General features: G+C 44.8%; 1 protein-coding gene across 1 annotated transcript in view; it reads left to right on the top strand.

Annotated features, from left to right (window-relative positions):
* Myo3b (myosin IIIB) overlaps positions 1-27,562 on the top strand; it is a 283,171-nt gene that overhangs the window by 74,650 nt on the left and 180,959 nt on the right. The window contains exon 7 of the mRNA XM_057755693.1: positions 10,706-10,771. Coding sequence (XP_057611676.1) covers positions 10,706-10,771 — 66 coding nt within the window. The remainder of the gene's footprint in view (positions 1-10,705; positions 10,772-27,562) is intronic.

The raw sequence follows: 27,562 nt of genomic DNA, 5'->3' as shown, positions 1-27,562 counted from the left end.
GGAGAGATAGATGGATGGATGGATAGATAGATAGATAGATAGATAGATAGATAGATAGATAGAGACAGACAGACTAAAAGAGAGAGGAAGACAGAGACACAGAAAGACAGAGAAAAGAGATACATACAGAAAGACCCAGGAACACACACACACACACACACAAAGACACACAGTGAGAAACAGAGACTGAGAAAGAGAGAGAATATCTGCTGGTCCCCGAACTTTTACTTTTTTATTCCTCGCTGCCTCTAGGACAGCTTGGCCACTGAAGGTTTCTGATAGGACGCCTTCCAGAATGACCCCGTTCTAATAAGGAGCTTCCAGGATAGAAAGAGCCTTATTGAGGACATTTTATGTCCCATGACAAGATGGGTTTTTAAGGCTTTTTACATGAGAGAAGAGGGGTCTCCACGATCTCTTCATTACATCTTAAACATGAAATGTGAGGACTTAGAGGGGGCTGATTCACTCTGCAGCTTGAAACTGCCTATTGTGATCTGGAAGTTAAAATTCCTTAAATCTGATGCCGGCAACACAGCACTTCCGCCTCTGTCTGATCTCTTCTCCACGGCATTCCCCAAGCAGGAATCAAGTTGTTCCTGCCCTTCAGCTCAGGGCTCCCAAGTCTACGGACTCAGCATTTCACGGCTATGGGGCAGATGCAAAGTTCCGTCAGTAGAGGGCATTGGAAGGCCACTGCAAGAGAAAAGGCCACTGGTCTCATTTTCCCTTGATGCTGTTTCCTTTGGATCCCTGTGACATTTGAACACCCTGTGGCCCTCACCTCCAATAATTCCGCTGCCTGGGGAGTCTCAAGATACTCTGTCAGGCAGGCAGTGTGCTCTAAAGAGAGGGGTGTATTACCAAGGGCCACTGTCACCTCCTTCCCCATGGGGTCTGAATCTCAGCTAGGGTGTGCATGAGGGCTCTGAACAATTGCTAGGGGCAGCAGCTACTACCAGCCATCTATTCAGTTTGTATTCTTTAGAGGTCTTGTTGTTCTTGTGTATTTAATCCTATTCCACCAACATCTCCTTGTTCAAACTACTGGCGTGGTTTCTGACTTTTGAGTGAACCCAAACCAGTGGATACAAGGGGCTCTTAGAGTAGTGTCTGTTCATGGCTAAGTCTGAGGAGTAATGGATGGGCAGAGAACCCTGCACCTTGATTAGTCTCAGCGTTGCAGGCTCAGTGGCCTGGGCTCTGCAGCAAGGACTGCCCGTAGTGGCCCAGCTAGCTCCATGGCTGTCCAACTTCGCCTTGCAATCTGAGAAAGCCCCTCCGAGCTAAGCCGCCTCCTCCAAGATCAGTTCCATCAGTGGTAACAGCGGGAGTGAGCGACTACTGGCTGACCACTTCATTTTGTTCCACAGTCGATTCTCAGCCCAGGCAAGGGTTGTCCCTGCCTCAGTGATTTTCCCCGACTTAAATGCCTTCCCGCCAGAGAAAGCCACCCATACCCCATGAAATCACAGCATGTTGACCCCTGCCTTTGCCTGCCTTCGTCCTCTCCTGTATCACTGGGCTTTCATCTTATTGCATGTGAAGTTAATTTTTCACAAGATGCTAATCTAACCAGGGAGTGATGCTTATCTCCAGAACTCTTGGATGTGACAGAGCAATTCACCATCACAGTGCATGACCACAGGAGCCCACATAAACAGATAAGAATTCCATCATGAGGAAATGCGTAGAGAACATGGTTTGGACCATACTTCTTTAAAGTCATGAACGTGTGTGTGTGTGTGTGTGTGTGTGCATGTGTGTGATCATGTGTATGGTCACAGGTTGGTAACGTTCAGTTTCTTCCTCAATTACTTCCACCTTATCTTTTTGAGGCAGTTCTCCCAGTTTAACTGCTGCTCACTAGTTAAGATAGACTCACTGGTCAGTGAGTTCTAGGGATCTGTGGGTCTCCGACCCCTGGAGCACTGAGGATATAAATGTGCCACTGTTTCTGGCCCTCATAGGAATGGGAATCTGAATTCAGGTCACATGCTTGAGTGGCAGGCACTTTGTTGAGACTAAGCCATCTTCTCAGCTCCAAAGTGATAAATTCTTAAAGAATTGCGGGTTCTTAAGATGTTTGTGGAGGGCTGGCATGATAGCTCAGTGATGCTCTTGCCTTGTTGCCAAGCTCATGGCCGAGTTGGATCCCTGGAAGCTACGTGGTGGTAGAGAGACACTGAGTTCTGCAGGCCATCTTCTGAGCTCCGCACAGTGTCATGGCACATGCTCTTGCAAACACACACACACACACAAACACAACTTATTAGCTCACATCACACAAATCAACACACAAACACACATCACACATACATCAGCAATACATCACACACATATCACACACACATAAACACACACATCACACACACAGACATAACATATCAACACACATCACACAAATCAACACACACAAAACACATCACACATACATCAGCACAACATCACACACATACACACACAAATGAACATCACACACATAAACACACACATCACATACATACACACAAACATACATCACACACATAAACTCACACACATCACACAATTATACACATCACACACAAACACATATCACACACACATAAACACACATCACACACACAAACATATATCACCCACACATCACACACATACACACAAACACACATCACAAACATGCATCACACACACATATAAACACATAAACACACACAAACACATAAACAGACTCAATCATACATACACATAAACACACAAACACACACACCCCTAATTTTAATAATTAAATTAAACAAAAACCATGTGTGGAAAAGAGCAGGCTTTTGGTTCTCAGTCTGTGTGAGGACTGCGTAGGAGAAAGGTCATTAGCCAGCCCTGGGGCGAGGTCTAGTTCTCCGTCACACTGGAAGGTAACAGTTGGGTATGATGGTGTTGCTGAGTTCTTGTTGAAGGAGGAAATTAGGGAACATGTGCCAGCAAATGACCACTGGTTCAGACAGCAAGCCACACATCAGCCTGCCCCTCTGTCCTGTCTATGGACACGGCATTACCTTCTACTTCAACTTGGCTTGCATGGTGCACGCGTGGCCGCACTGCGTATGTGTCCTGTCCTCTTGTATGCTGTGTAAACAGAGTGCAGAGGTGGTGGAGAGAATAAGCCATGAGGTCAGGTGTTTTCCAGAGGATGAAAAATGTCACCCATGGCTTTTGCGAGTTGAAATGTTGGGGTAGTGGTCAAGGATTAATGAAGTTCGACGACCCTCTCACCCCACATCCTCACCCCTCACCCTCACTCTCCAGCATAGACCGTGGGTAATATTGGCCGCTAGAAGCTTGAGATTTTTGAGATGGCTTGAAGCTGACTCATACAGAGCTCAAAGCTAGAGGAAGGGAAGTCTGTGTCACTTCCTGGCTGTAAGTGAAGGATTCATTGTGAACCATGCACATTGATGGAGAAGCTTTACATTTTAATGATTATAGCCTAGCGTTGCAGATGGCATTGCTTAAGGAACAGGGTGACATATATTTTTAAAACTAGACAGCGGGTGTGATGGCTCACTCCAGTCTCAATCCCAGCATTCAGGAGGTGGTGGCAGGAAGACCAAAAGCCCAAGGTCATCCTTGGTTACACAGGAACTTGAGGCCAGCCTGGGCTACATGAGAACCTGTGAAGGTAATAACAATTAGACTCAGAGCAGCAGAGGCCCATGCTCGAAGTCCCAGCCCTTAGAAGATCGACTATGAGTTCCAGGCCAGCACAGGCAACATAGCAAGACCTGGTCTCAACTCCCATCTTCTCCCTGGCAAAAGAGAGAAAAGTGAAAGAACAAACAAGCTTGAAACTTAAACTCATGCTCTTGTTTTTCTCTGCGTCGTCTTTCTCAGTTCCAGTGGTTATCGTGGGCGACACTGTCATAGCTGTCAACCATAGAACTAGCACTTCCTTAGGCAGCGGTGGCCTGCAGGTGACGTGGCTCTGGTGCCATTTGTCTCTGCTTCCTTCCGAATGCCTTCCACCTAGAATCCTTGCAAACATCTTCCTCCCCTGCTTTTCTCAACCGAAGAGGAGTGTTTGTTGTGAGTCTGAGGGCTGCAGTGTGTAGCCCCAGGCATCTTTTCCAGGAGCAATCACTCACTCTTGATGTGGGCGTAGTTTACTGTGAGATCGCAGTTTTGTACCATCTAGTCTTGATTTTAAAGAGATGTCTTCAACTGTTTGTTTTAATTGGAACTTCCTCTCCTGTGTGTTGGTGTGTGGAGACTGTCAGGCAGGCTCTTGCAAGCGGCAAGAGCCCAGTGGTAGGGTTCAGACCCAGATGCTGGTGGCTTTGAGCTACTGGAGGTTGCCGTTCCCAGCTGTTCCAGAGGTCCGTGGTTCCTCCGCTCACTGAGTCATCTCCAGAACACCAGGCAGCCAATGACAGCTCTCTTAATGTTTAAGCTTCTTTGAAGGATGGAAGTGTTTCCCACTGAGGACAATTTGCCACCAAAGAAACTTTATTTTAAAAATTGTGTGTGTGTGTGTGTGTGCCACAGCTCATGTGTGAAGATCAGAGGACAGCTTTATGAAGTTGGTTCTCTCCTTCTTACCTTTATGTGGACTCTAAGGATAGAACTTAGGCCGTCAGGTTTGCACAGCAAGCGCCTTGCCAGCCCCAAAGAAACACTTAAAAGTTAGAGATCACAGGCAACATGGAGCATTGTAAGCTACTTCAACTGTGTGACTTTTGTTGTTATTGTTTGTTTGTTTCTTTGTTTTTACTCTTTGCTCTTTAGGGGCCTGCCACCCAGAGACTTATTCTTACTTATAAACGCCCAGCCTTAGCTTGGCTTGTTTCTAGCCAGCTTTTCTTGACTTAAATTATCCCATCTACCTTTTGCCTCTGGGCTTTGACCTTTCTCTAGAGCTTTCTTTCCTTCTTACTCTGTGGCTGGTTGTGTGGCAGGGTGGCTGTCCCTGGCATCCTCTTCTCCTTTCCTTGCTCCTTACTCTTCCTGCTTTGAGCCTGGATTTCTCTTCCTATTTACTCTCTCTACCTGGCAGCTCCACCTATCCCTCTCTCCCGCCTAGCTCCTGGCTGTTCAGCTCTTTATTAGACCAATCAGGTGTTTTAGGCAGGCAAAGTAACACAGCTTCACAGAGCTAAACAAATGCAACATAGAAGAATGCAACACATCTTTGCATCTTTAAACCAATATTTCATGGCATAAACGAATGTAACACATCTTAAACTAGCATTCCGCAAAAACTGTCTCTCTTACAGCTAGAAAAATAGAAATAATCGATGCATGTACCCAACAGGTGAATGGCTAAATGCATCAATGATGTGCCCACATGGTAGAGTGTTATTTAGGTATGGCATTGACATGAGATGATTTTCAATTTGTATTCCAGGATGAAAAAACATAAGAGACAGGACATTTAGAGGTAGCAATTTCTACTGCCCAAAACTACAAATATGAAAATTAATATATCATAAGCGTATATTGTACTTACATGCTTACAGCACAAAAATAAGTACACATATATATTAAGAACAAGTGTAATAAATGTATATAAAATGTCTGAATGAGGAACACTCAGAATACTGCTATTGGGAGGAGACTGGTTTAGATATTGGAGTGGGGGAATCTTGTTTCCCACTCTATTATTCCTGTATTGGGGATTACTTTTTATATAGTGAAATGGAATCATGTAATACAAATAAATGTACACATTTATTTTTGAAATAATTAGGTTTTAGTGCATAAGATGTGATTTAGGGCAATAAGCCACTCTGGCTAGGATCAGAGTATGATACTGAGGGGCCAGATACAGATACATGCCTAACTATTTAACACCATTAATAGGCTCTACTAATTGCAATCAGAACGGCAGCTCCATGGCTGTAGTTAAGACTCTGCCAACAGTTTGATTGCGCTCACATGTCTTGTTTTATTGCTTTTCTGAGTAAATAAGAAGAATCCCTTCTGAATGAACCCTGAAGAATTTAACTGATGCTAACTACAGTTAGGGACCATACTTCATTTTTTATCTTCTTCCCCTTGTCCACGCTCCTTCCCTAGCATCCTCCTCCTTTGCGACTGCTGTATGGACCCTCTGCTGAGGACCTGCCTCAAAATTCACAGCCCCCAGGAGACCCAACTTAATGAACCTGGCCCTGAAGGGAGACCTCTCTTCACACCCTCGCTGAATGTGTTCCCTGTGTTTGATGACTTCATTTTGTTCCTTTCGTGAGGGTTGCTTGCTAACTGATTTCTGGCATTTTTTTTGCATACGTGTTCACCTAATTTATCTCCTAAAGTCATAGACTCTCCACGAACAGAAAACAGTGGAGTAGGTAGATGCTGAAGAAAGAAATGTCATAAAACCCGATTCTTCTACTTTTTCTGGATTTTTTTGAGGGAGAAAAGTTTTTTTTTTTTTTTTGGAGTGGGAGAGACAGACCTAGGAGGAATTAGGCAGAAAAGACATGATCAAAGTATAATGTATAAATAATTTTCAATAAATAACAGCCCAATCGAAAAGTGAGTCACAGAAATGAAGAGACAGGATCTCACTGCGTAGACAAGGCTCGTCTCAAACCCCACATCCTAAGTTCTAGAATTATGAAAATGCACCACCATCCCTGCTGACATGTTTCTGGGAGCTGTGTTTTCTTCACTTCTAATTTTGTAGGATTTGGGGACTGGTAGGGTGACCTGCAAAGGGAGGCATTCAGCTGGAGCCTTGGAGACTGAGAATTCAGTATGATGCCTATTGATCTTCATCTTCTGTCTCCAGGCCCACACAGGAAGCTATCCAGTGTGCTGATGTCACTATGTTTATAATGGGACTTAAGTCATTGTTTGTTTACAGTTGTTGAATACTGTGAGAGTATATACTGATTGTCAGTTGACTGGGGGTAAAGCCACAGTGGAGACAAACCTCGGCATGTCTTTGAGAAATTACCTTGCACAAGTAAACTGAAGTAGGAAGACATACCCCACCCTACCACTGCCACCACCACCACCATCAAATGTGGGTGGCGTCATTCCCTAGGCCCGTGTCTTGGGCAGAAAGGAGGAAGCGAGCAGAGCACCAGAACCATGATTTTCTGCTTCCTGACTGGGGACACGATGAAGCTAGCTGCTTCTCACTCCTGCCACCACGATTTCTCAGCCACAATGAACTGTCCCTCAAACTGTGAGCCCCAATAAACCCTTACCTCCTTAAGCTGCGTTTGTCAGGTGCTTTGTTGAAGCAACAGGACAAGTAACAAACCAGTGTATTCAAGTATATGGGGATATGTGGGCTTCAAAAGTGGAGACTGAGGAAAATATTGTCAAAAGTTCAATTCATCATCATTCTTTCACTCAGTTTCACCCTGCTTACTGTGAAAACCTTACCTGGAATCGACTTTCACCCAAGAGGGCTATTCCAGGCTTTTCTACACATTGTACCACTTTAGGGGCCAAGGCGTGTTTATTCCCGAAACTATTTCTTATTTACAACGTATGTGTATTTAGTCATGTAGTCACTTATTCATCAACAATTTATAGACTAATGGGTAGGAAGAGATGGCTCAGTGGTTAAGAGCATGGGCTGCTCTTCTAGAGGACCTGGGCCCAATTCCTGGCCCACACTGTGCTTCACAAACGGCTGTAACTCTAGTCCTGGGGGATCTGATTCCCTCTTGTAGTCTCTGAGGCACCAGCACACATGTGATGCACAAACATACAGGCAGGCAGAGCACCCATTAACAAAAACAAATAAATTAGGGGTTAAAAAATCTGTAGAATAGTCATTTCTATCTTGGTGTTGCTTTTATTGGTCAATGGATGAAGAGCTGCTTTGAGCCTATGGCAGGGAAGAACAGAGCTAGGCAGGGAAAGCTAAGCTCTATGCTGGGAGAAAGAGAGCAGAGTTAGAAAGAAGCCATAGATGCTGGGAACTTTACTGGTAAACCACAGCCACGTGGCGATATACAGATGAAGAGAAATGGGTTAAATTAATATAAGAGTTAGCCAATAAGAAGCTAGGGCTAAGTGGTCCCAGCAGGGATTTAATGAATACAGTTTCTGTGTGGTTATTTTGGTTCTGGGCGGACAGGATGAACAAGTGGCTTCCATCTACAGTAGAATGTTGTTGTTTAAGCATGATAGATAGGCATGAAGAACATACAAGCGCTCACCAGGTGGACAAATTGGGGAAGTCCACCGTGTGCAACGGTCCTGAGGCAGTAAAGGAGGGACCCTGTTGGGAGGTACAGGTTCTGAGAGGAGGATATGGTTTGGAATGGGACTAGGTAGATGGGAAAGATACCCTAGATATTTGTAAAGGAGTTGAGACTTGGCAGTGAGGATCTGCAAAGAAATTTGAGCAGGGACACAAGGTCAAATGTGTTTGTTATGAGGAAATTTTAGCGGCTGGATACTGGTTGGACTGCAGAGAACAAAATGGAGGGAAGGAGAAAAACACAGAGGTGTCTGGGGTGGGGCGAGATGGTGAATGGCTGTTTGGGATGTGAAGGAGGATTCAGAAGTAGAATAGAGAGGACACAGTGCTTGATTGATGTATTAGGGCTCTTTATTGTCTTAGCAAATTACCCTGAACTTTGTGGCTTAAAACAATGCGAATTTATTATCTTACAGTAGCCTGGAAATCTGATGTGAGGCGGCGGGGCTAAGACCAAGTATTCGGCAGGGCTGTATTCTTTCCTAAGGCTTGGGAGAGAATTCGCTTTCTCACTCGCTCGGGTTACAGGCATAATTCAGTCCCTCGCATCTAGAACTGAAGGCCCTCTTCTTTTCTGAGTAACAGCTTGGGCTTAGCCCCACCTTACAGGGGCTGCCTGCTTCCCTGATCCCACAGCCCACCCAGTCCATCTACAAAGGCCATGGGAATGAGCCGTGTTTCTCTCACACCCTCTCTACCTCCTGTTTCGTGTCATGTGTTGATGTGTGTGAAGGTGTCTCTCTGTGTGTGTGCAGGAATACATATGTGAGCGTGCAGCGAGAGGTCAGAGGTCAACCTCCTGTGCTTTAGTGCTGTCTGTGGCCATGGCTCTATCTTTTTAGGAGTTCAGTTTTAGGGTCAAACCTCCAGGCACTGAGGCAGGCAAATTCCAGACTGTCGTTTTCCTCAGATTGATCTTCTTCTTACATTACATTGAAGTGCCTATAAATTTTACCCAAAGGAGAGTTGGTTGTTCTGCTAACCACCCTCATTCATACACCAGAAGGTCCCAGCACATAGGATGCACAAGGGAGAAGACAAGGGGTAACATGTCTCTTCTTTTTGGAAGCACCATAGAACAATTTGACTTGTACATCACTGGTCAGAATTCAGTCATGCAGTTGCACTCAGTACCAAGATGCCCAGGGAGCTGCAGTCTTTGTTATGGTAATGATGTCATAATAAAGACCGTGCCCTATGAAATGGGAGGAAAATCGATACTAAGAGATGTATTGCAATCACGTTATCTGAAACATTTTTTTTAAATCTCTAGCTGTTCTTACAGCTTTCTATTCCTCTGTCCCTTGAAGCTGAGCAGTCGTCTGCTTTAGGAAGCAGTTAGTACTCAAGCAGAAATGGAGACTAGATACAGTGGGCTTAAAATGGACAGTCCATGACGAGGGTGTGTGGAAATGTTCTTTGCTTTACTGAACTCAGTTTGCTCACCAGCCCCCATTTCCACTAACAGTGAGGAGTAAGGCCAGTTCATTTCTGGTCTGTGTGTGTGTGTGTGCACGTGTCTGTGTCCAAGGCATACTCATGTAGACGTCAAAGAAAGAAGAACCATGTCTGATGCTTTGCTCTATTGTCTTGTACATTGTTTTCTGAGACAAGGTCTTTCACTGAACCTGAGGTCACCATTTGAGCTAGGCTGACTACTCAGTGAGCTCCCAGGATGTGCCTGGCTCTACCCACTCCCTTCGAATGCTGGGGTTACAGGCATGCATAGCCCACTGAGCCAGCCCCGCAGGCCCACTTCTGTTTTATAGATGAATCTCTTTGAGGAGCTTTTAGATAAATTCAAGTCTCCTTTGGTGCTTTCTCACCAGGGGGTGGTCTAGTGAGCCACTCACCTAAGAACTTTCCTGTTGGGCTCTGTTCTCATGGACTGCCTGTGATCAGGCATGGAATATGTCTGCCTCCCTCTGGGAACCTCTTAGAAGTTGGGGCACCGTTCTGAGGCTTTCAGTTTCTCCTCTGCTTATTGCAGAGGTTGGCACATAGGAAACAGTTAAAATGTGACTGATAGAATCACGAGCCTGCTTTAGAAGCATCATATAATTAATTCAAATGGCACCATAATGATCTGAAAACCCTGCATAATTAAAAGTCTATTTCTCTATGGCCCCTGGCATTATGCTTATAGCTTTCTTACAGCACCCATAATCCTCTGCTCTCAGATACAATGGTTTGTGTGTTTGTCTGGCTGCTTATTAGAGCGTCTGTCTGTTCTTGAAGAATGCCCCTGCTCTTTGTGCCTCTCACTAGTGCTGAGGTCAGGAGAAAGTCCCCTTCAATCTAGGAAAATGAGTGACTACAGGAGGAGGGGCTTTCAGTTTCCACAGGTGAATGATTCCCACCTGGGAGGGAGCAGAGCCGTTCCCCCCCCCCCCCGCCCGCCACCTGAGCTGCTTAGAAGGGCGTCAACAAATCCCAAATGATATCTTGCCCTTTACTGAATCTCAGCTTATCCTAATGAAAACCATTGCTTTTGTTTTCCAGAAATCCTCCCCCCACTTTGCTGCACCCAGAAGAATGGTGTGAGGAGTTTAACCACTTCATTTCACAGTGAGTAGTTCCTCCTCTGGGAGCTGCGTGCGCAGCAAGGTCTTGACCCACGATTCCCAAAAACACACTGTGGAATGTGCTCAGTCTAGCTGGACCTGATGGCATGTTCTAGCCCAGGGTGGCCCTAGTAAATAACTTCAGGAGTTCCCACAGAATCTGAAGAGTAAGGAATTCCGCTGATTTAACTGTCATCAGTCCCGATGATCACCTGTATCTACAAACCTATTCTGTAGAAGATGCACGCCTGTAACTGGTGTCTACTCTGGGAGTGGAGAGACACAGATCTTTACAGCTTTGGTGGGTGGGTCACTTGGCTTTGTTCTAGGATTTTCGACCCAGAACTCAGCTTTCAGTTTTCAAGATGACGGGGAGAAAAGTAGGATCTTTGGCCTAAGGCTTCAAGATGAAGTATCCTAGTCAATACAGAAGGTCTGGAGAGCTTGAGGAAAACCGTGTGGAACAGTGTGAGGCCCTTGTTGGGAAGTATGCCCCCAGGCCAGACTTCCTGAGACTAAGACAATGGAATACAGAGAGACCAAAGACTGACTCAGTGCCGAGATCATGAGTTTGGGGCCTGGGCCTGGAAGAGGACCACATTCGTACCAAATGTGCAGAAGATATTCATCTTCCCAAAGATGAAGTAAAGGCTCAGTAGTAATCGAGTGAGAATCCATCATCAGAAGCCACTAGCAGGGGCTAGATCTGGGAAGAGATGCCTCAACACCTGGGATTCCAAACAAGAGCTTCGGAGACTATGGCAGGAGAAAGTGACCGGCCAACGGTGCCCAAAAACGCAATGTTTTCTCATTTATGCCTATGTGCGGTCTTATCTTCCACAAAGAGTCATGGTAACAAACCAGACAGGATCATCCTCCTTAATATTTGTCTAGATTTACAGCCTTCACCCACAATCCCTGAACCCAAAGGGCCCTGAAAAGAGAAGTTATTTTGTAGTTGAGCCATTCAGCTGCAAACCGTTGACCTTATGTGAACTGACGTGGGGGCGGCGTGTGTCCTGAACTGATGAGGGCCTGTTTATAGTTACCGTCTTTCTTAGTGTGAATATTCATGTGTTTCAGTGCAGATATACTCCTGTTTGATGAGCGTGCCCTATCCCAGATCGTTCTGCTTTGTTACATAATGCGCAGTGAACGAGCCAGCTTTGCTGTCTAAAATTTGGTCAGATTTAGAATGCTAAACATGTTTGACCCCAAGGGAGTTTGTATGAGAACTTGAGTTTGTATTTCATTTCCATTTCAAATGCAACAGAGCTTGGGGTCCTGAAAATTGTTTGTTCATCTAATCCCTCCTGGACCTGTGCCATATCTAATCCCTCCTGGACCTGTGCCATATCCCTCAGAACAGAAGAACGGGGTGGGGGACGACTCAGAGAACACTACCTTGTTGGAAGGTGACTGAGAGGGAAAACTCAGAGAGGTAGTGTTGGAGGGTGAGGTACAGGGCCAAGGGTGGGGGGGGCATACCCTTGCTCCTCGGCCCAGCTTCATCATTTTTGCCCTAACTACAGAATGTATGGGGCCGGCCACAAGTCAGAGTGATTGACTACCAACACTTGCTAGGTGAGAAAGGACCACTTCCTGAAAGCTGGTAACCACAAGAGATGGTGGAGGGAACTGAAGAGCCAAAGACACTCTAGTGGCTTGCGACCACATTTTGGAGCACCACACACACAGAGAAAAATCTCTATGGATCCAAGGAATTTCCCTTTCATTCCATTGCTGCACAGATAACCTTGATCAACCTTCTCTGAAGTTGGCCTAGAAAACTCCATTAGGTATTCACAGATACACCTTCCCATTCCACCGTGCTGCAAAGATGTGATTGGACTCACAAGTTCTGCTTAAATGTGTTTTTCTCAAGAGTATGGTAGTATTCTTAAATCAACACAGTGCTGCCTCTGTAGATTTAAGGAGAAGGTAGACATCTGATGGCAAATAAAAACTTTTAGGATCATGTTCGCTAGAAAAACACAGAAAGCAATGTCTTTGAGAATACATGTTGTCCGGAGTGTTAGAGTGGAGAAATTAAAGCGAGCACAAATAAGCAAGCAAGTGAGCAAGTGTGAATTCATTTTCTCTCTGCTCTGGGTTATAGATAGGACGTGACGACCTGATTCAAGTTCGTGCTGCCCTGAATTTCCCACAGTGATAGACAATCTCGGGAATTGTTAGCTAAAAATTGAAATTACCTGGCACGAGAGAGAAGGAAACACAAAACATGCAACAAACCCATTTAGGAGTTTATTAGAGGGTGTGTGTAAAGGCCTGGGGAATTCAGTGTGCAGAGAGAGAGTAAGAGAGAGAGAGAGAGAGAGAGCTTGTCCGCACATGCGTGGCCCTAGAACCTGGAAGTGTCAGCCTTCTTGTGGCTGAAATCATAACAAAAATAAACCCCTTATCCCCTATATTGCTTAGCACCAGAAATAACAGCTAGAAACCTGTCTGCTATATCCAAATCCTGCCCCCCCCAACAGGATTTTGCCTATCTCAGGCTGCCCTCAGACTTGACGGATAGCTAGTGTTGGCCTTGAATTTCTGATCCTTCTGCCTCTATTTACTGAGTGCTGGGATTACTGGCATTGACTACCATGCCTGGTTTATGTAAGTACAGGATATGTTAGGCAATACTCTTCCGACTGTGCTACGTCTGTAGTTCCACCCTTCGGTTTTCTAGACGGGAACGACTGCTCTAGCCTGCCATTACTCAGCTCCCAAATATACTACGACCAAATGTGATCTCATTAGACTTATTCAAATCTGCAGTTAACTGTAAACAATGACACACTTTGCATCCGAAATGTCTATTTAGAGAGCTTTGGTTTGCTTTTATACTTAATGTCTCATACTGAGAAAAATGAGAGGGGAATCAACACCTTCCAACCATAAAGGGTTTCATCTTTGGAGGTACTAGTTGGGAAAGACACTATCTGAGAGTTGTAGTGAAATTCTTTTAAAGCAGAATCATTCAGAAAGTAGATTCAGTTCTCTTTATAGAACAAGCCACAGGGTATTTTATGAAAGAAAACTGCCTAGATTTTCTCTAAAAATAAGCAAGACTAGAAATATCTTCTTTAAAAATGTTGTGGTTTATGTTTTGTGTGTACACTTTGTGCACACGAGTGCAGGTGCCATTGGAGGCCAGAAGGGGGCATCAGATCCTCTGGAGCTGGAGCAACAGGGAGTTGTGAGCTGCCAGATGTGGGTGCTGGTAGCTAAACTCTAGTCGTCTGCAAGAGCTGTGTGCATTTTTATCCTGACTAGAAACACCTTTTGTTGTTGTTTTGTGTTGTTGTTGCTGTTGCTGTTGTTTTCTGAGATAAGGTTTCTTTGTGTAGCCTTAGCTGTCCTGCATCTCACTCTGTGCAGTTTAGGCTAGCCTTGAACTCAAATCTGTCTACCTCTGCCTCCTGAGTGCTGGGATTAAGGGCATGCACCACCACTTAACTTTCTTCTCTCTCTCTCTCTCTCTCTCTCTCTCTCTCTCTCTCTCTCTCTCTCTCAGAGATTTGTTTATTGTGTATTTTATGTATATGGATAACTGCCTGACTTAACTTTCCTCTCTCTCTCTCTCTCTCTCTCTCTCTCTCTCTCTCTCTCTCTCTGAGATTTGTTTATTGTGTATTTTATGTATATGGATATTTGTCTTCATATCAGAAGAGGGTATCCGATTCCATAGAACTACAAACAGTTGTGAGCCACCATACAGGTCCTTGGAATTGAACTCAGGATTTATGGGAAAGCAGCCAGTGCTCTTAACTGATGAGCCACAGCTTAACACCTATTGATTCCCTATTGCCATGTGACCTCTGAACCAAAGTGGGTTCATCATTGAGAATCTTAATGTGTTAGTTACTTTTCTTGTTGCTGTAATAAATAATAGGTTTTCTGTATCGCAATGATGGGTTTCTTCATTGACTCAGTAAGCCAGCTCAAGGCAAATTTAAAAAGCAAAAGAACAGGTTTATTTGAGCAAAACAACTCCCGGGTGGGTCCTCCAGTCCCAGAGCTGGGACAGAGAAGTCACACACCCAAACTAAAGCAGGGAGCTTGTATGGCCTGTAGGTGAGGAGTGATGATGTGCCCGCCACAAGCTGGGTTTGTGACCGAGTATGGTGAGAAGCTGACAGCTTTAGGTGGGATCTTGGACTACTGGCCACCTCAGGAGAGGAGCTGCTGTAGCTGCCAAGAAAGCAGAACTGGGCTTTTGTGTGCCTTTTCTTTGTTGGAGATTATCTGAGAAGGTGGGGTTTGGAGAGAGAGAGGAGAGGAATGGGACTTTCTGGACCAAGCAGGAATGAACTGGAGGTTCCAGCCAAACAATAAAATACCTGCTAGAATCAACTTAAAGGAGGAAGAGTTGGGCTCATAGTTGGGGGGAGGGGGTATCTAGGGTGTCTAGTCCATCATGGAGCAAACACCGGGCAGAGTGCTCCATGTGGTGGGGGCTTGCAGCAGTTTCTCAACACAAGAAACAGAATGTTCAGCCAAGGCAGAACTGACTAAAGCCCCTGAGATCCACACATCCACGTCCAGTTCCTCAGGTCAGGCCCTACCTTCAAAAGGCTCCACACACCCACAGCCCAGTTTCTCCAGCCAGGCACCACCTTCAAAAGGCTCCACACACCCACAACCCAGTTTCTCCAGCCAGGCACCACCTTCAAAAGGCTCCACACACCCACAGCCCAGTTTCTCCAGCCAGGCACCACCTTCAAAAGGCGCCACAACTTCCCAAAAATGCCATCGGCCACAGACAAAGCATTCAGAACTCAGGAAACCGTGGGACACACTTTATATGTAAACCATAAGCGTCTTTGGTACTGGGTGACACACCACTGATTGCCACAGGATCTGGCTGCTTCCTAGAGCTGAGTAGATGGGGCGGAAATGCTGAGGTAAGGGTTAGTGTCTATCAGGTTTGTTTCCAGCCTCCTTCTTTGGAGGCAGCAGAGAGGAAAAAGAAAAAAAATTTTAAGGACCTAAAAGCCTAAAATCCTATTAGCAAACCTGTCATGGAGTTAAAAAGAGAAAAAAGGAAGCCCCCATCCCCCTGGTTGGTTCTGGACCTTGGTTGTTAGTGATAATTGACTCATTCATATGAGTTAGTTACACATTTGTCAGCCCCTGCCTCCTGACGGCTTAGCTAGGATAAATTAAACATGGTGCACACATAAATTCTGCACTGCACACAGAAGGATCCTAATTTTTTTTTTTGTCACCACTATAATATGTGGCTGTCTCCCTCCCCATCTCCCATGGCTAAAGCTATTTGCATAACAAGTTTATCTGGTTCAAGTACCTGCCAGACTTCTACTGGGTTAAGAGGCTCCCTGCAGAAATAGCCTTTTGATAAGATAACAATAATTTTCATTTGCTAACTTCATCTTGGTCCCCAGGGATGCCTCCCCCTCTCTTTGAGTTCAATCTAATTTAAGGCCTTTGGACTGAGTAGCCGAAAGGTCTTTGCGAGCCACACTCTTTCATTTTGTCTCTGAAACTTGTGAGGCTTTTGTTAGGAGTTAGTTTCAGGACAGCAAATCCACCAAGAGCATCCTGGCTGCTCGGTCCAGAGATGATGCTATGTGATTATCCCTCCACCCCAAACTGCTCTTTCGGAGTGACTGCTCTGGTAGCGTGGGGAAGAAAAGTATTGAAAGTGTTGTCTCTTCCTCACTCACTCCAAGATGCAAGGCCAACACTCTCCTTTAATGTAAAGGTCAGGTGACTCTCAGAAAGCACGTGACTTTCAGAAATGAAGATCTAAAGTCCAGGGAACCTGGGTGTTTCTTGGTTTCATGAAGAATGTAAAAGTACAGCTAAGCAAAGTGTGTGTGAGTGGGGGAGGGTGTCGACCTATTGGTTGGGGGACTCAGCAAGGTCTATCTGACCATAGTGTCTCCTTAACCTCGCCTTACAGCCTTCCTCTTTCCAGGTGTAGTGCAGGGCGCCTATTTGAGGATTTTTAAATCGGGGAAACTCAGAAGGGTCCTCCTCAACTTCTAAATACTTCCTGTCTGGGGGAGTGTCAATGGCTAACAAGCAAGACCGTCTTTCTCCTTGACCGAGCACGGTGTCTGAGCCCTGCCAGCCAGACACCAAATACTGGGGCATTTCTCCAGTCGCCTTCAGATAACACTCAAATAGGTAGAAGCAGCTGCCCCGAATATTGTTAGAATGTTCTTGCTGACCTGGGGAAAGGGTGTTTAAACTTCTTTAACCTTTAAAGACAGTGACCCAGATTTAGAGCCCTTGCCTCCTCTGCAGGTCTGCCTGTTTACTGACTGTTTTACTGAATTTCTCTCAAGCCAACAGTTCTCAGCTCTTGTCTTTCTCCACTCTGTATTTTAAACCGCTTGATTCTACTTGACTTTATAACATCAACAAACTACGCACAATAATATATAGCCTCACCTAGCTAGTAACTTATTACGGTCCACAGAATTCTCATGTTTTTTCATCCTGGTGGAACCCCAGGAACCGGACAAATGGTTAACTCCTCCAGGAGCAGAGCGAGCCCACTGTAGCCTTTATTTACATCTCTTCACACGTTGCTAATTTTAATTAAAATGAGCAGCAGTATCTCCAGTGGCACGCTCACCATTTTGGATTTATTTAGCCAATGATTAGCAATTGTGGCTTCTTGAATTAATTAGCATTTCTTGAGCTACAGGGAATTAGTGGATTAGTTAAAAAAAAACTCATGGAAAAGGTTGGACTACTCTAAATTAAAACCTAATAAACTCTCCTTTGCCCTCTTCACGGGTATTGATCCGTAGACTTTTAAGTGAAACTTGACTCTTTCCTGATTTTGAAAAGTTGGGATTTTCCCCTCCTCCGTGAGAAGAATAAAGTTATGGGTTTCAAGCTTATACTTTGAAGAAGTATCTAATTTAGATGATGTGATGGGTATTGTAACTTTCTGGAAGTTTCACACCATTATTGGTGTGACTGTATCGCATGGCCGTACCTTATTGCAAAGAAAGATAAGGAATGGTCACTGGGTGGGGCAGCAATGGGTCCAGATCATGACCACTGTCCCTGAATAAAGAGAAGAGCTCACAAAGAGACAGCCATTCCTGTCGAGCCACTGGATAGGAAGGTGCTTGATTCCAGAGAGCCGGACAACAACCAACAAATGTTAGGGCTTAGGATTCTTACTAGCAGCTGCTGAGAGTTTGGAAGGCGATTGGGTGGGATCCACCAGGCCACCTAACAGAAGAGGGTCTGGAGTTGAGGAGAGGTGGTTGTTGTAATCCCACCCAGGCTCCTGGAAGAGATGGGAACGTAATGGGTCCCTGGTAGGGATAGTGGAGTGGCAGTATGGATGTCCCTCCTGGGCTTCTTCCCGAGAACTGTGACATTCTCCTGTGACCACATAGCCCCCAGCTGCCTCCTTTCCCCTGCATTAGAAAAGGAAGCGTAGGCCCATGTGACCAATTCTACATTTTTCCAGCCTGCTGGTGACTTTTAGATGGGGTAAAAATAGCAGCCAAAGCCCTTTGGCTGGAAGAAAGGGCTGTGTGTATGTGGTTTTTGTGGATTTATAATTTAAAATCGTAGCACTAAATACAACCAGTTGCCAGGCCTTCCATTCTATGTTATGTGTATTCTATTGCCTTCTTGGCATTTTAATTCAGAATTTCCTAAGATTATCAAATGCATGATACTTAACTGCCATACTGGGTTAATGAGTAGGGAGAATCATAGTTGGAATTCTTGTTATTACTGCTATTGAGACAAGGTCTTGTTATATATAGCACGGGTTGCCCAGAAATCAAGTTCCTCCTGCCCCAGTCCCCTAAATTCTAGGATTACAGATGTATGCCATTATGACCAGCACGATTTGATTTTGGACTGAAAAGGTATTTATTGAATTCAAAAATAGTCTTATTTAAAAATAGATATTATAGGGCTGGAGAGATGGCTCAGTGGTTAAGAGCACTGACTGCTCTTCCAGAGGTCCTGAGTTCAACTCCCAGCAACCACATGGTGGCTCACAGCCATCTATAATGAGATCTGGTGCCCCCTTCTGGCGTGCAGGTATACATGGAAGGAATGCTCTCTCTCTCTCTCTCTCTCTCTCTCTCTCTCTCTATATATATATATATATATATATATATACATATATATATAACAAATCTTTTAAAAAATAGATATTATTAGATATTATAATGAAGTAATAGAAATTCTGCCTTTAATTTAAAGGTATGGACACTTTAATCACCAGGCATGAACAGTACTCCCAATACTGGCTTTCGCCTCTTAGGCTGTGGCTTGAATGGTGTCCCTCAAAATCCGCATGGTTTAACCCTCCTTATCTCAGATGGAAACAGGCCTTGGCCGATGAAATTAGCTAAGATGAAGGCATGCAGAGACAGGGTGGGTCCTAACCCATTGTAGAGGGCATCTTTATAACATAGAGAGGTTTAGGTGGTGTATTGGTCAGGGCACTCTAGAGTAACAGAATTTATGTCTTGGTCAGTATTCTTTTTTAAAATGTTTATTTATTTATCATATATACAGTATTCTGCCTGTATGTATGCATGCACACCAGAAGAGGGCACAAGATCTCATTACAGATGGTTCTGAGCCACATTGAACTATGGATCTGGAAGAGCAGTCAGTGCTCTTAACCTCTGAGCCATCTCTCCAACCCTTCTTCAGCGTTCTATTGCTGTGAAGAGACACCAAGACTATGGCAACTCTTCTAAAAGCAAGTATTTAATCGGGGCTGGCTTACAGTTTCCGAGATTTAGTTCACTATTGTCATGGAGGGGAGCCTAGCAGGCAGACATGGTGCTGGAGAAGTGGAGAATTCCACATCAGATCTGGGTTTGGCATGGGTTTCTGAAACCTCCTCTGCCTCACACTAAGGGGCAATCAGCAACTAGCATAGAGGTCTGTGAGGCAGTAAATGTCTGCTGTCGAGGTCACCCAATTTGTAACACTTCTTACAGCAGCCCCAGGCATACATAATACACCCCATGACTACATAGTTAGAGAACTGCAAGTGGCTTGATATTCCAAGCAAGGACAGCAGTGCTCACCCGCCTGCCACAAGGAGTAAATGGCACATAGCCATAGCAGATCGTCCCCTTTCTGTCCTCATTTCTTCTCTTCCCTCCTCTCCATTTTCTTTTCTTTTTTCTTTAAATGTGTATCCATTATTAAGGCTTATGTTAAAAACCTGTCTCAAACATACTGCACAATAGTTAAAGTGGGGGAATTTCTATAACTGTTAATAATGACTTGTGGACCTTGATAGAGGACTGGGCATTAAGATGTTTTGGTCATAAAAATCTTTTTAAAAGGAACATATTATCTTAGGGAGATATGGCAAACTGGCACCACCTAGTACCCAATACTGACCAAGAGATCAACATCAAGCTGTTGAGAAGGATCTCATAAATCACTATGGTCCCTAGCGATGCAGGCATGGACTAGTCCCCTTCAGTGATAGCTGCTATCTGTGTATGAGCTATGCGTCTGGCAAGGTGGATACACTTTGTGTGATTTCACTGTATCCTAGCTGCTGCTAAACAAGTGGGTGACTACTCACAGGGGAAGCTGAGCTTCTTGGCAGCTAAGTGATGGGCTTTTGCCTCGCAGCTGAATCTGAACAGAGGTGGGATTCAAACCCAGGTCTCTGTGGCGTTCCAATATCTTTCCTGGATATTCAGATGCCAGAGTGTGTATATGTGTCTAACATAAACCTTTTTAAAAAGTCTTGTGTGTGCCTATGCACGTGTTCATGCTGTACATGCGTGGAGGCGCTAGATGAATGTCAGCTGGTTTCTTCTTTTGCTCTCTCCAGCACGTACAAGCTGATACAAATCCTTGACAACTGAACCGTAGTCGTCACCTCTCGCCCAGCTCAGATTGTCTAGTGTGGAGCTATTCCCTCACAAGGATGCTAAGTGAAGGGGTTTTAAGGCAAACTACCTGAAGACAGTTTTCTCTCCACAACAGCAAAAACAAAAACCAACCAACCAAACAGCAAAATAAAACCTCTCTTTGCTGGAAAAACTCCTTCCTGAGAAGTGATAAAAGAGGCTGTCGGCATGGGGCTGGAGGAGCTGGGGACATCGATCCAAATCAGGAAGGATGGCACCATTGTAACGGAACAGGGGATGAGGGTGATGCCCGTCACAGCTGAGGGGTGGTCTGGGTCCAGCATCTGAGTAACTCGGTGCTGACATTTTACACGCAGAAGTGAATGAGTGAAGGCCTGGAATCATACTATACCCATGACTTGCTGTTGATTTTGGTTTTAATAGCCACCTGTAGGAGAGTTTTGCAGGCTAAATGAAGAATAAACATAAATATAAAATTCTGACTTTGCTCTGTATGTATAATGAGTGCACAAGGTGAATTGAAGTAGCCTGAAAAAATGACTTTAAGAAGTTCTCCCTAATGACAGTTACCTCTTAAGATTCGGCTATGTGTATGGACAAGCTTAGGCGGAAATGCTAAGTGTATGTGTTGCCTCTGTTGTTGGTTATGGAATCATAACCCTGTATTAAACTTGTGATTAGAAATAGAAAGAAAATGTAAAGGAACACTGGTCTATGCAGTTGCTTGTACTGAGTGGATGCACTGTGATGCTTCTGCCAGAATTCTAAGTTCTAAATTTCTGCCATTACTTGAGAATGGCATAGCTCAAACACCAATCTAAAGAAACTTATTGTGCTGGGCATTGATGATCCATGCCTTTAATCCCAGCACTTGGGAGGCAGAAGCAGGAAGATCTTTGTGAGTTCAAGGCTAGCCCAGTTTACAGAGTGAGTTCAGGATAGCCAGAGTTATATAGAAAAACCCTGTTTTAAGAAACAAAAAAAGAAGAAAGAAAGGAAGAATGAATGAATGAATGAAAGGAAGAAAGGAAAAGAAAATAAGAAACTTATCCTAAGAGCTGCTAATTAAGGGCATTACTTATAAAACTGCATTCCTGGATAGGCTATCTTAAGATGCATGTGTGTATCCGTGCATGCAAGTGTTTGAGTGTGTGCATGTGTGCACATACATGAGTTTGCATGCATGCATGTGTGTGTTTACTGTATGCGTATGCACCACGTTAACCAGTTCTGCTTCATCTCTTTGGAGCATGAGCAGTGCTTCCCAGAGCTGGGAAATTTAGAGACTGAGTGAAGACAGCTGGACACAAAGAAGTAATTTGCATGAATAATCCAGGAAGATGTTCCAGGCTTCCTTTAAGCCATTTGACTTAGATACCAAAGTCACTGTAATTTAATGCAGAGAGTTTAGCAAATTATAACGAACAGCTTTCTGGCGGTATGCTCAAAGTCGTTCTATGTTCACATGCCAAAATCTGGACATCAGAATTTAAGCAATTGCTGAAATGTCTGAAGTCTCCTTAGTATACTGCTTATAAAGCAAGACCCCTGAAACTCTACCATGGCACCATGCTAGTAAATAAGAGTCCTTATAAAGTTGTCCAGTCGTAGAATGCAGGACACCAGGAATGAACGCTAAGGCAAACTATGGGCTTTAGGTAATTACGGTGTCTCCGCTCAGGTTTATCATGTAATGAAGTACACTCTTGTCAGGATGGTGTCAATGGGGGCTGTAAGGATATGGGTGCAAGTGGCAAGAGGAAATCTCAGTGTCTTCCTTTCAAGCTTGTTGGGAACCCAAAAGCAGTTTAATAATGATGCTTTTAGTAAGACAAACAAACAAATAAAAAAAAAAAAAGGAAGCAGGAAAAAAAAAGCCCTGTTCATGTTTCTCCTCTAACCCAAACCATATGGGAATTTATTGGGAAAACGGGAGTTGGTGGCATTCTGTTATTACAGTATTTATCATACAGCTATGGAGGGGAGTAATTTATGATCCTTGCTTGGAAAGCCAGATCGATACAGAGATAAATGTCCTTGCCACAATAGAATTTATATCATCCACGTGATAATTGACCACTGTGTCATCTGTTCCATCATTCATCTCATTATCTGATGGGAGTAGTGGAAGGCTAACACGCATGTGATTTATTGGTGTACACCAGTGGGGAGCCATTGGTCCAGCTCACCTGCTACCTGTCCTCAGCAACACAGAGCATAGCTGTCTACCTCTGTCTGCAGGCAGCCACAGAGAAAGCCGCCAGCCTTGGCCCACCCCAGGCATCTCTCGATGAATTAGAAACAGTCTTCCAGTTCTTGTACTTCTGTAGATTCTATTCCATTTCTGCGCCCCCTCCCCAAACACTGCAGTCTGCCTAGAGCAGAGGGGCTCAGGTAGTTGGTCTAAAGATAACGTCTACTGTCACTAACCACAGTTTGTGACATAGTTATTCCATACCGCCTATTTATACTTGGCGTCAAGACACATGGCTTAAAATTCAGAACGTAACTTCAGTACAGGTAAAGGGAATTAATAGGCTCAATAGGGGCCAAAAATTGGGCAAATGAGAAAGAAGGCCAGAAAGCTCACTGAGCAAGCAACCCATGCAGGGTTAGTTCCCCAACAGGGGGGATGGGAAAAAAAAAAAGATTCCAGCAGCCCCTTGGTTCTCTCAGCCCGCCCTGGGAACACTCCTTGCCTGCAGTATCTGCGATTTGCCTTGTGAGGGTTAATCAGTGGGTCTATTATTCAGCAAATTAAGGGCTTGGCTGCCAGAGAGTCCCTTTCAGAAAGGATTAGGGTTTCTGATGAGGCTTTGAAGTAACGGATGGAGCTGTTCTGCTAATGGAGGAGGGCTAAGGACTCCCCAGACTCCCCCGGCAGCCAGTGTGGTGTCTCTATTCAGTCCCTTGCCTAAAAAAGGAAAAAAAAAATATTTTCTCTTGCACGAATGTGATGCTCACGCAGGGCACTGGATTGACAACCCAGTGGGTGGGGGTGGGGGGTTACTTCGTTCTGTTGCAAGAGTACACGGAACTGCTTCCTGACTGCTGTGGGTGGCAGCGTCCAGAGGAAGAACCATTTTCCCAGAGATCAGCAACAGGAATCACTGGGGGGTCCTATAATTTATTGTCCTTCGAAAAGTTTTAGCTCGGAAGTTGGGCAGAAGGGCTAGCAGGTGACAGGCTTGGCGGTGGTGGTCTACGTCCTCAGGACCACTAAGGAAGGCAGCCAATAGCTGTGCAAAATGCTGATTTGCCTAAAACATTGACAACTACCTATTATCTCACACCCCCTCCCCCGCCGCACTGCCCGGCTTTTCAGTAGCAGTGAGGCTGTTATGGAAACCAGGCTGCTTCATTTCCCCCAGTTTTACCCTTCTACCATCCATAGAGCCATGGAGTTGGCAATCGGCCAGAGGAGTGTTTAGTCCATCGTCACCAAAAGAGCATGCATCAAAAGCGGAGCGCGGAGTGTTTGGGTGTCGGTGGCGCCACGACCACTGCAGCTGTGGGCCCTTATAGCTCTTTACCAAGCTCCCCGCCCCCACCATGCATTACGTTCTGGGATACGGGCTGGAGCCCCTGGTGGCCGGAGCCCATGGTGGCTACAGTTGTCATACTGTTCTCAGACCGCTTTTGCAGTGTGGTCTCATGCTCTGCCCCCATTCCCCTGCCCCAGCTCTCTCCTTGGTCTTAGTCATTCCTTTCTTTGAGCCGCTTTCTACCCATGGGCTAAAAACTCTTTCTAGAATCTTCCTTTCGCCCTTTGCAATGATCAGGATAAGTGTTGGCACCTACCTTGCCATGACTCCATCAATGCCAGCAGCTGAGCATTGAACTCTACAGCTTGGGAACATGGGGACCCAAGCCCGGAAAGGCCCACCAACTCTCTGGCAGAGTTAGCCCCAGATTAAGACAGGGAACTCTGTCTTGGTCATCCACGGTTCCAAGCATGCCCCAGGATTGGAGAGTGTTGTAAGAAGCAGCCTTATGGATTATGTGGCCATGTTCATCACAGAGCTGTGGTTCTCAGCACACTGCAGGCTCATAATTATATATCTCTGTGGAAAATCGAAATATATTTTCCTCAATCTCGTTAGCAATGTTCATCTCTCAGTGTAGTCATAGGAGGAGCTGGGCTGCTCACAAAAGTCACAGAGGCTGAGACACATAGAACGAAGCTTTCAAATTTGTGCCCACCCTCAATAAAGTAATTTATTTGATAATTTTGTCCCTGTTTTCCTGACTGAATTTTTCCATTGCTTTATCATTTTTCCTTTGGCTTATATTATTTTTATGTTGCCTCATTGAACATATCTTTGTATATTTAAGTACATATTTTGTTCTTGCGTTATTTCTGGAACAAGATAAAGTATTAAAAAATAATCAGTCGTGTGCCCTGCTAGGGAGAAGGCAGAGTGAAGGGACTGCTTTCAAACAAAGACTGGTGTTTTGTTCAAACTGTGTCCTTCCTGAAAAGAGCCCCATTCTCACCACCAACTAACTCTCTACCATGTTGTCAGTTTGTCTGCTAAAGCGAAGACATCCATGGACCCCCACAGGGGACTCTTGAGCCCTCCATCTGTCCCTGCCCTGCCCTTCCTCTCACTGTCCACTCCGTTCTTTAAGAATGTCAACATTCCGCTGGGCGGTGGTGGCGCACGCCTTTAATCCCAGGACTCAGGAGGCAGTGGCAGGCGGATCTCTGTGAGTTCGAGGCCAGCCTGGTCTATAGAGCCAGTTCCAGGAAGGCTTCAAAGCTACAGAGAAATCCTGTGTCAAAAAATCAATTAAAAAAAAAAAAAGAATGTCACCTCTCATGTCAAACACTTGTCCTCACTGCTAGAGTTGGGGTTATGGCAGGCCCTCGACTCTTCAGTCTTGAATTAACAATTTCTGATACATCTATTCTTCCATTTGTTTCCAAATTCTATGAAAGCAAATGTCTGACCCTAGGCACCTCTGTCCTCAGCACTTGGTGTAATGCCTTTCATGGCCCCCGCCTAACATACATGTTTATAGCCCTTTGGCTATTTCATGTGTGTGAGGTGGTGTTACCCCAGATACATATGTTTCTTATGGAAACCCCTGCCCCAGTCCTGGGTAGTCCTAGGCAAGCACTTGCCTTTCCCGTGGAACTGGTTGTTCGGTTATTTTAGGGATTGCCTAAGTATTATCCGTTCCCTGCTCTCAGAGGTAAAATGCATACAAATGAGAATTATGGATTAAAGTCAGGGCAGGGTGGCAAGCGGGATCAAGGGAAGGAATACAATTCAGATGTCCCCAGGCATTGATGTCTGTGCTAAGAAGCCGACCATGACTGTTTGTCAAAATAGAAATTGATTTTTAAATCAAAGAAATGACCCAGACATTCAAAAGCAAGAGTCCCCAAACACTTGAACTTGAAAACATCAAGGATTTTTCTTTTTGCTGAATTGTCAGACCCAAAATGTCTCCTCTCCCCCAAATGTCACAAATTCTGCTTAAGGACATCTACTGTCAAACAGAAATTTTGTCCTCAAGAATGGGAGTCACATAGAAAGCAACAAATTAATTACCCATCTGACTGAACTCAAGACAGGTTTGTATAACCCTGGACCGATTTAGTTAGGGAGGTGATTAGTTGGGAGACAGCAGACCCTAACACTAAAGACAAACTGGTGTTATGGTCCAATGGCTTCCTCCGAAACGCAGGTACTACAAACGGGGTCATTTGGTAGGGGCATCAGGTCATGAGGGGTACCTCCCTCTGAGCGTGTCTGAGTGTGACCTAACATCCTTGTGGCCATCAGTGAAACCTTTTGGGATGCATTAACTTAATGAACCACTAGGTCCTCTCAACCCCAAAGCTAATGTCCCTGGGAAGCATCTGAGGCCAGAGGAGTATGACCACCACGTCGCTGTGACTCACCTACATGACACCTCCTGGAAGATATTTGAAAAGCATCTTAATTTGTGATTTTCCTCGTCTCATTATAAAGCTTGCTGAAACTATTACCACATTGGAACACGGTATTTAGAGAAACCTGAATCTGTGTTCTGGACCATGGTCACTTGTATTTGGCTACAGGACAAGTCCTGTTTTTCTTTCCTTTGAGGTGAGAGCACACAGAGAGGGGGTTGTTCACTAAAATCAAATAAACAATATCACCACCCCCACCTCTTTAAGACATTAGTCCCTTTGGGGAAATTCCTATGTCTGTCAGTCTTGTTCTTCAGAATGGAAATTTTCTTCCAAGTCAGAGGACCGTGGGCTGTTCTGCTCAGCCTATAATTACCACATCCTCAGGAGGGTTTCTCTCCTCTTGCCAGTCAGGCTTCTGTGTGGCGATGATAGGAAACACGTGGCAGCAAAGTGAATCATGGACCCAAGAAATGTTTGCTCAGATCAACAGTATTTGGGTGTCCTGTACCAACAGGGACACTTCGTCTAAGTAGCAAGCCTTAAGAAGGCAGCAGACAGGACGAAAGACAAAATATGGACAAAGAAATGAGGGGAGATGGAAGCATGGGTTTTGTGTTGGCACGACCCCAGTGTGTGGGGGCAGATTGCCTCCTCCTGGTTTTTTCTTTTTCTTTTTTTTTCAAGCTCATCAATATTTTTAGTTTTGCTTTTTCAGCAGCTCTATATCAAGTGTGTTTATTTATGGGTGACTCTTGATTCTTGGTAAATTGCTTCCCTGTACAGGCATCTGGGGTTTCAGTCACGAAATGTCAGGTTACAGGGACAAGGCAGCTGCATCTCCAGGGCAGCGACAACCCGTGTTTAATGTGGGAACACAAATGCATTCTGAGAATTAATCTTTAGCCAAGAAAACATGATGGAAAGTACTAGAATTTCACATCAGGTACTGAATGGATTTCCTTCAAGGCTGCAGCTTGCTCCATTTCCTTCTGGCGGGTTTTTCTATCATATT

This window comes from Chionomys nivalis, chromosome 22 (assembly GCF_950005125.1).
Source record: "Chionomys nivalis chromosome 22, mChiNiv1.1, whole genome shotgun sequence".
NCBI classification, from domain to species: domain Eukaryota; kingdom Metazoa; phylum Chordata; class Mammalia; order Rodentia; family Cricetidae; genus Chionomys; species Chionomys nivalis.
The sequence above is the reverse complement of the archived record's forward strand: the minus strand, read 5'-3'. Positions and strand labels throughout refer to the sequence as shown.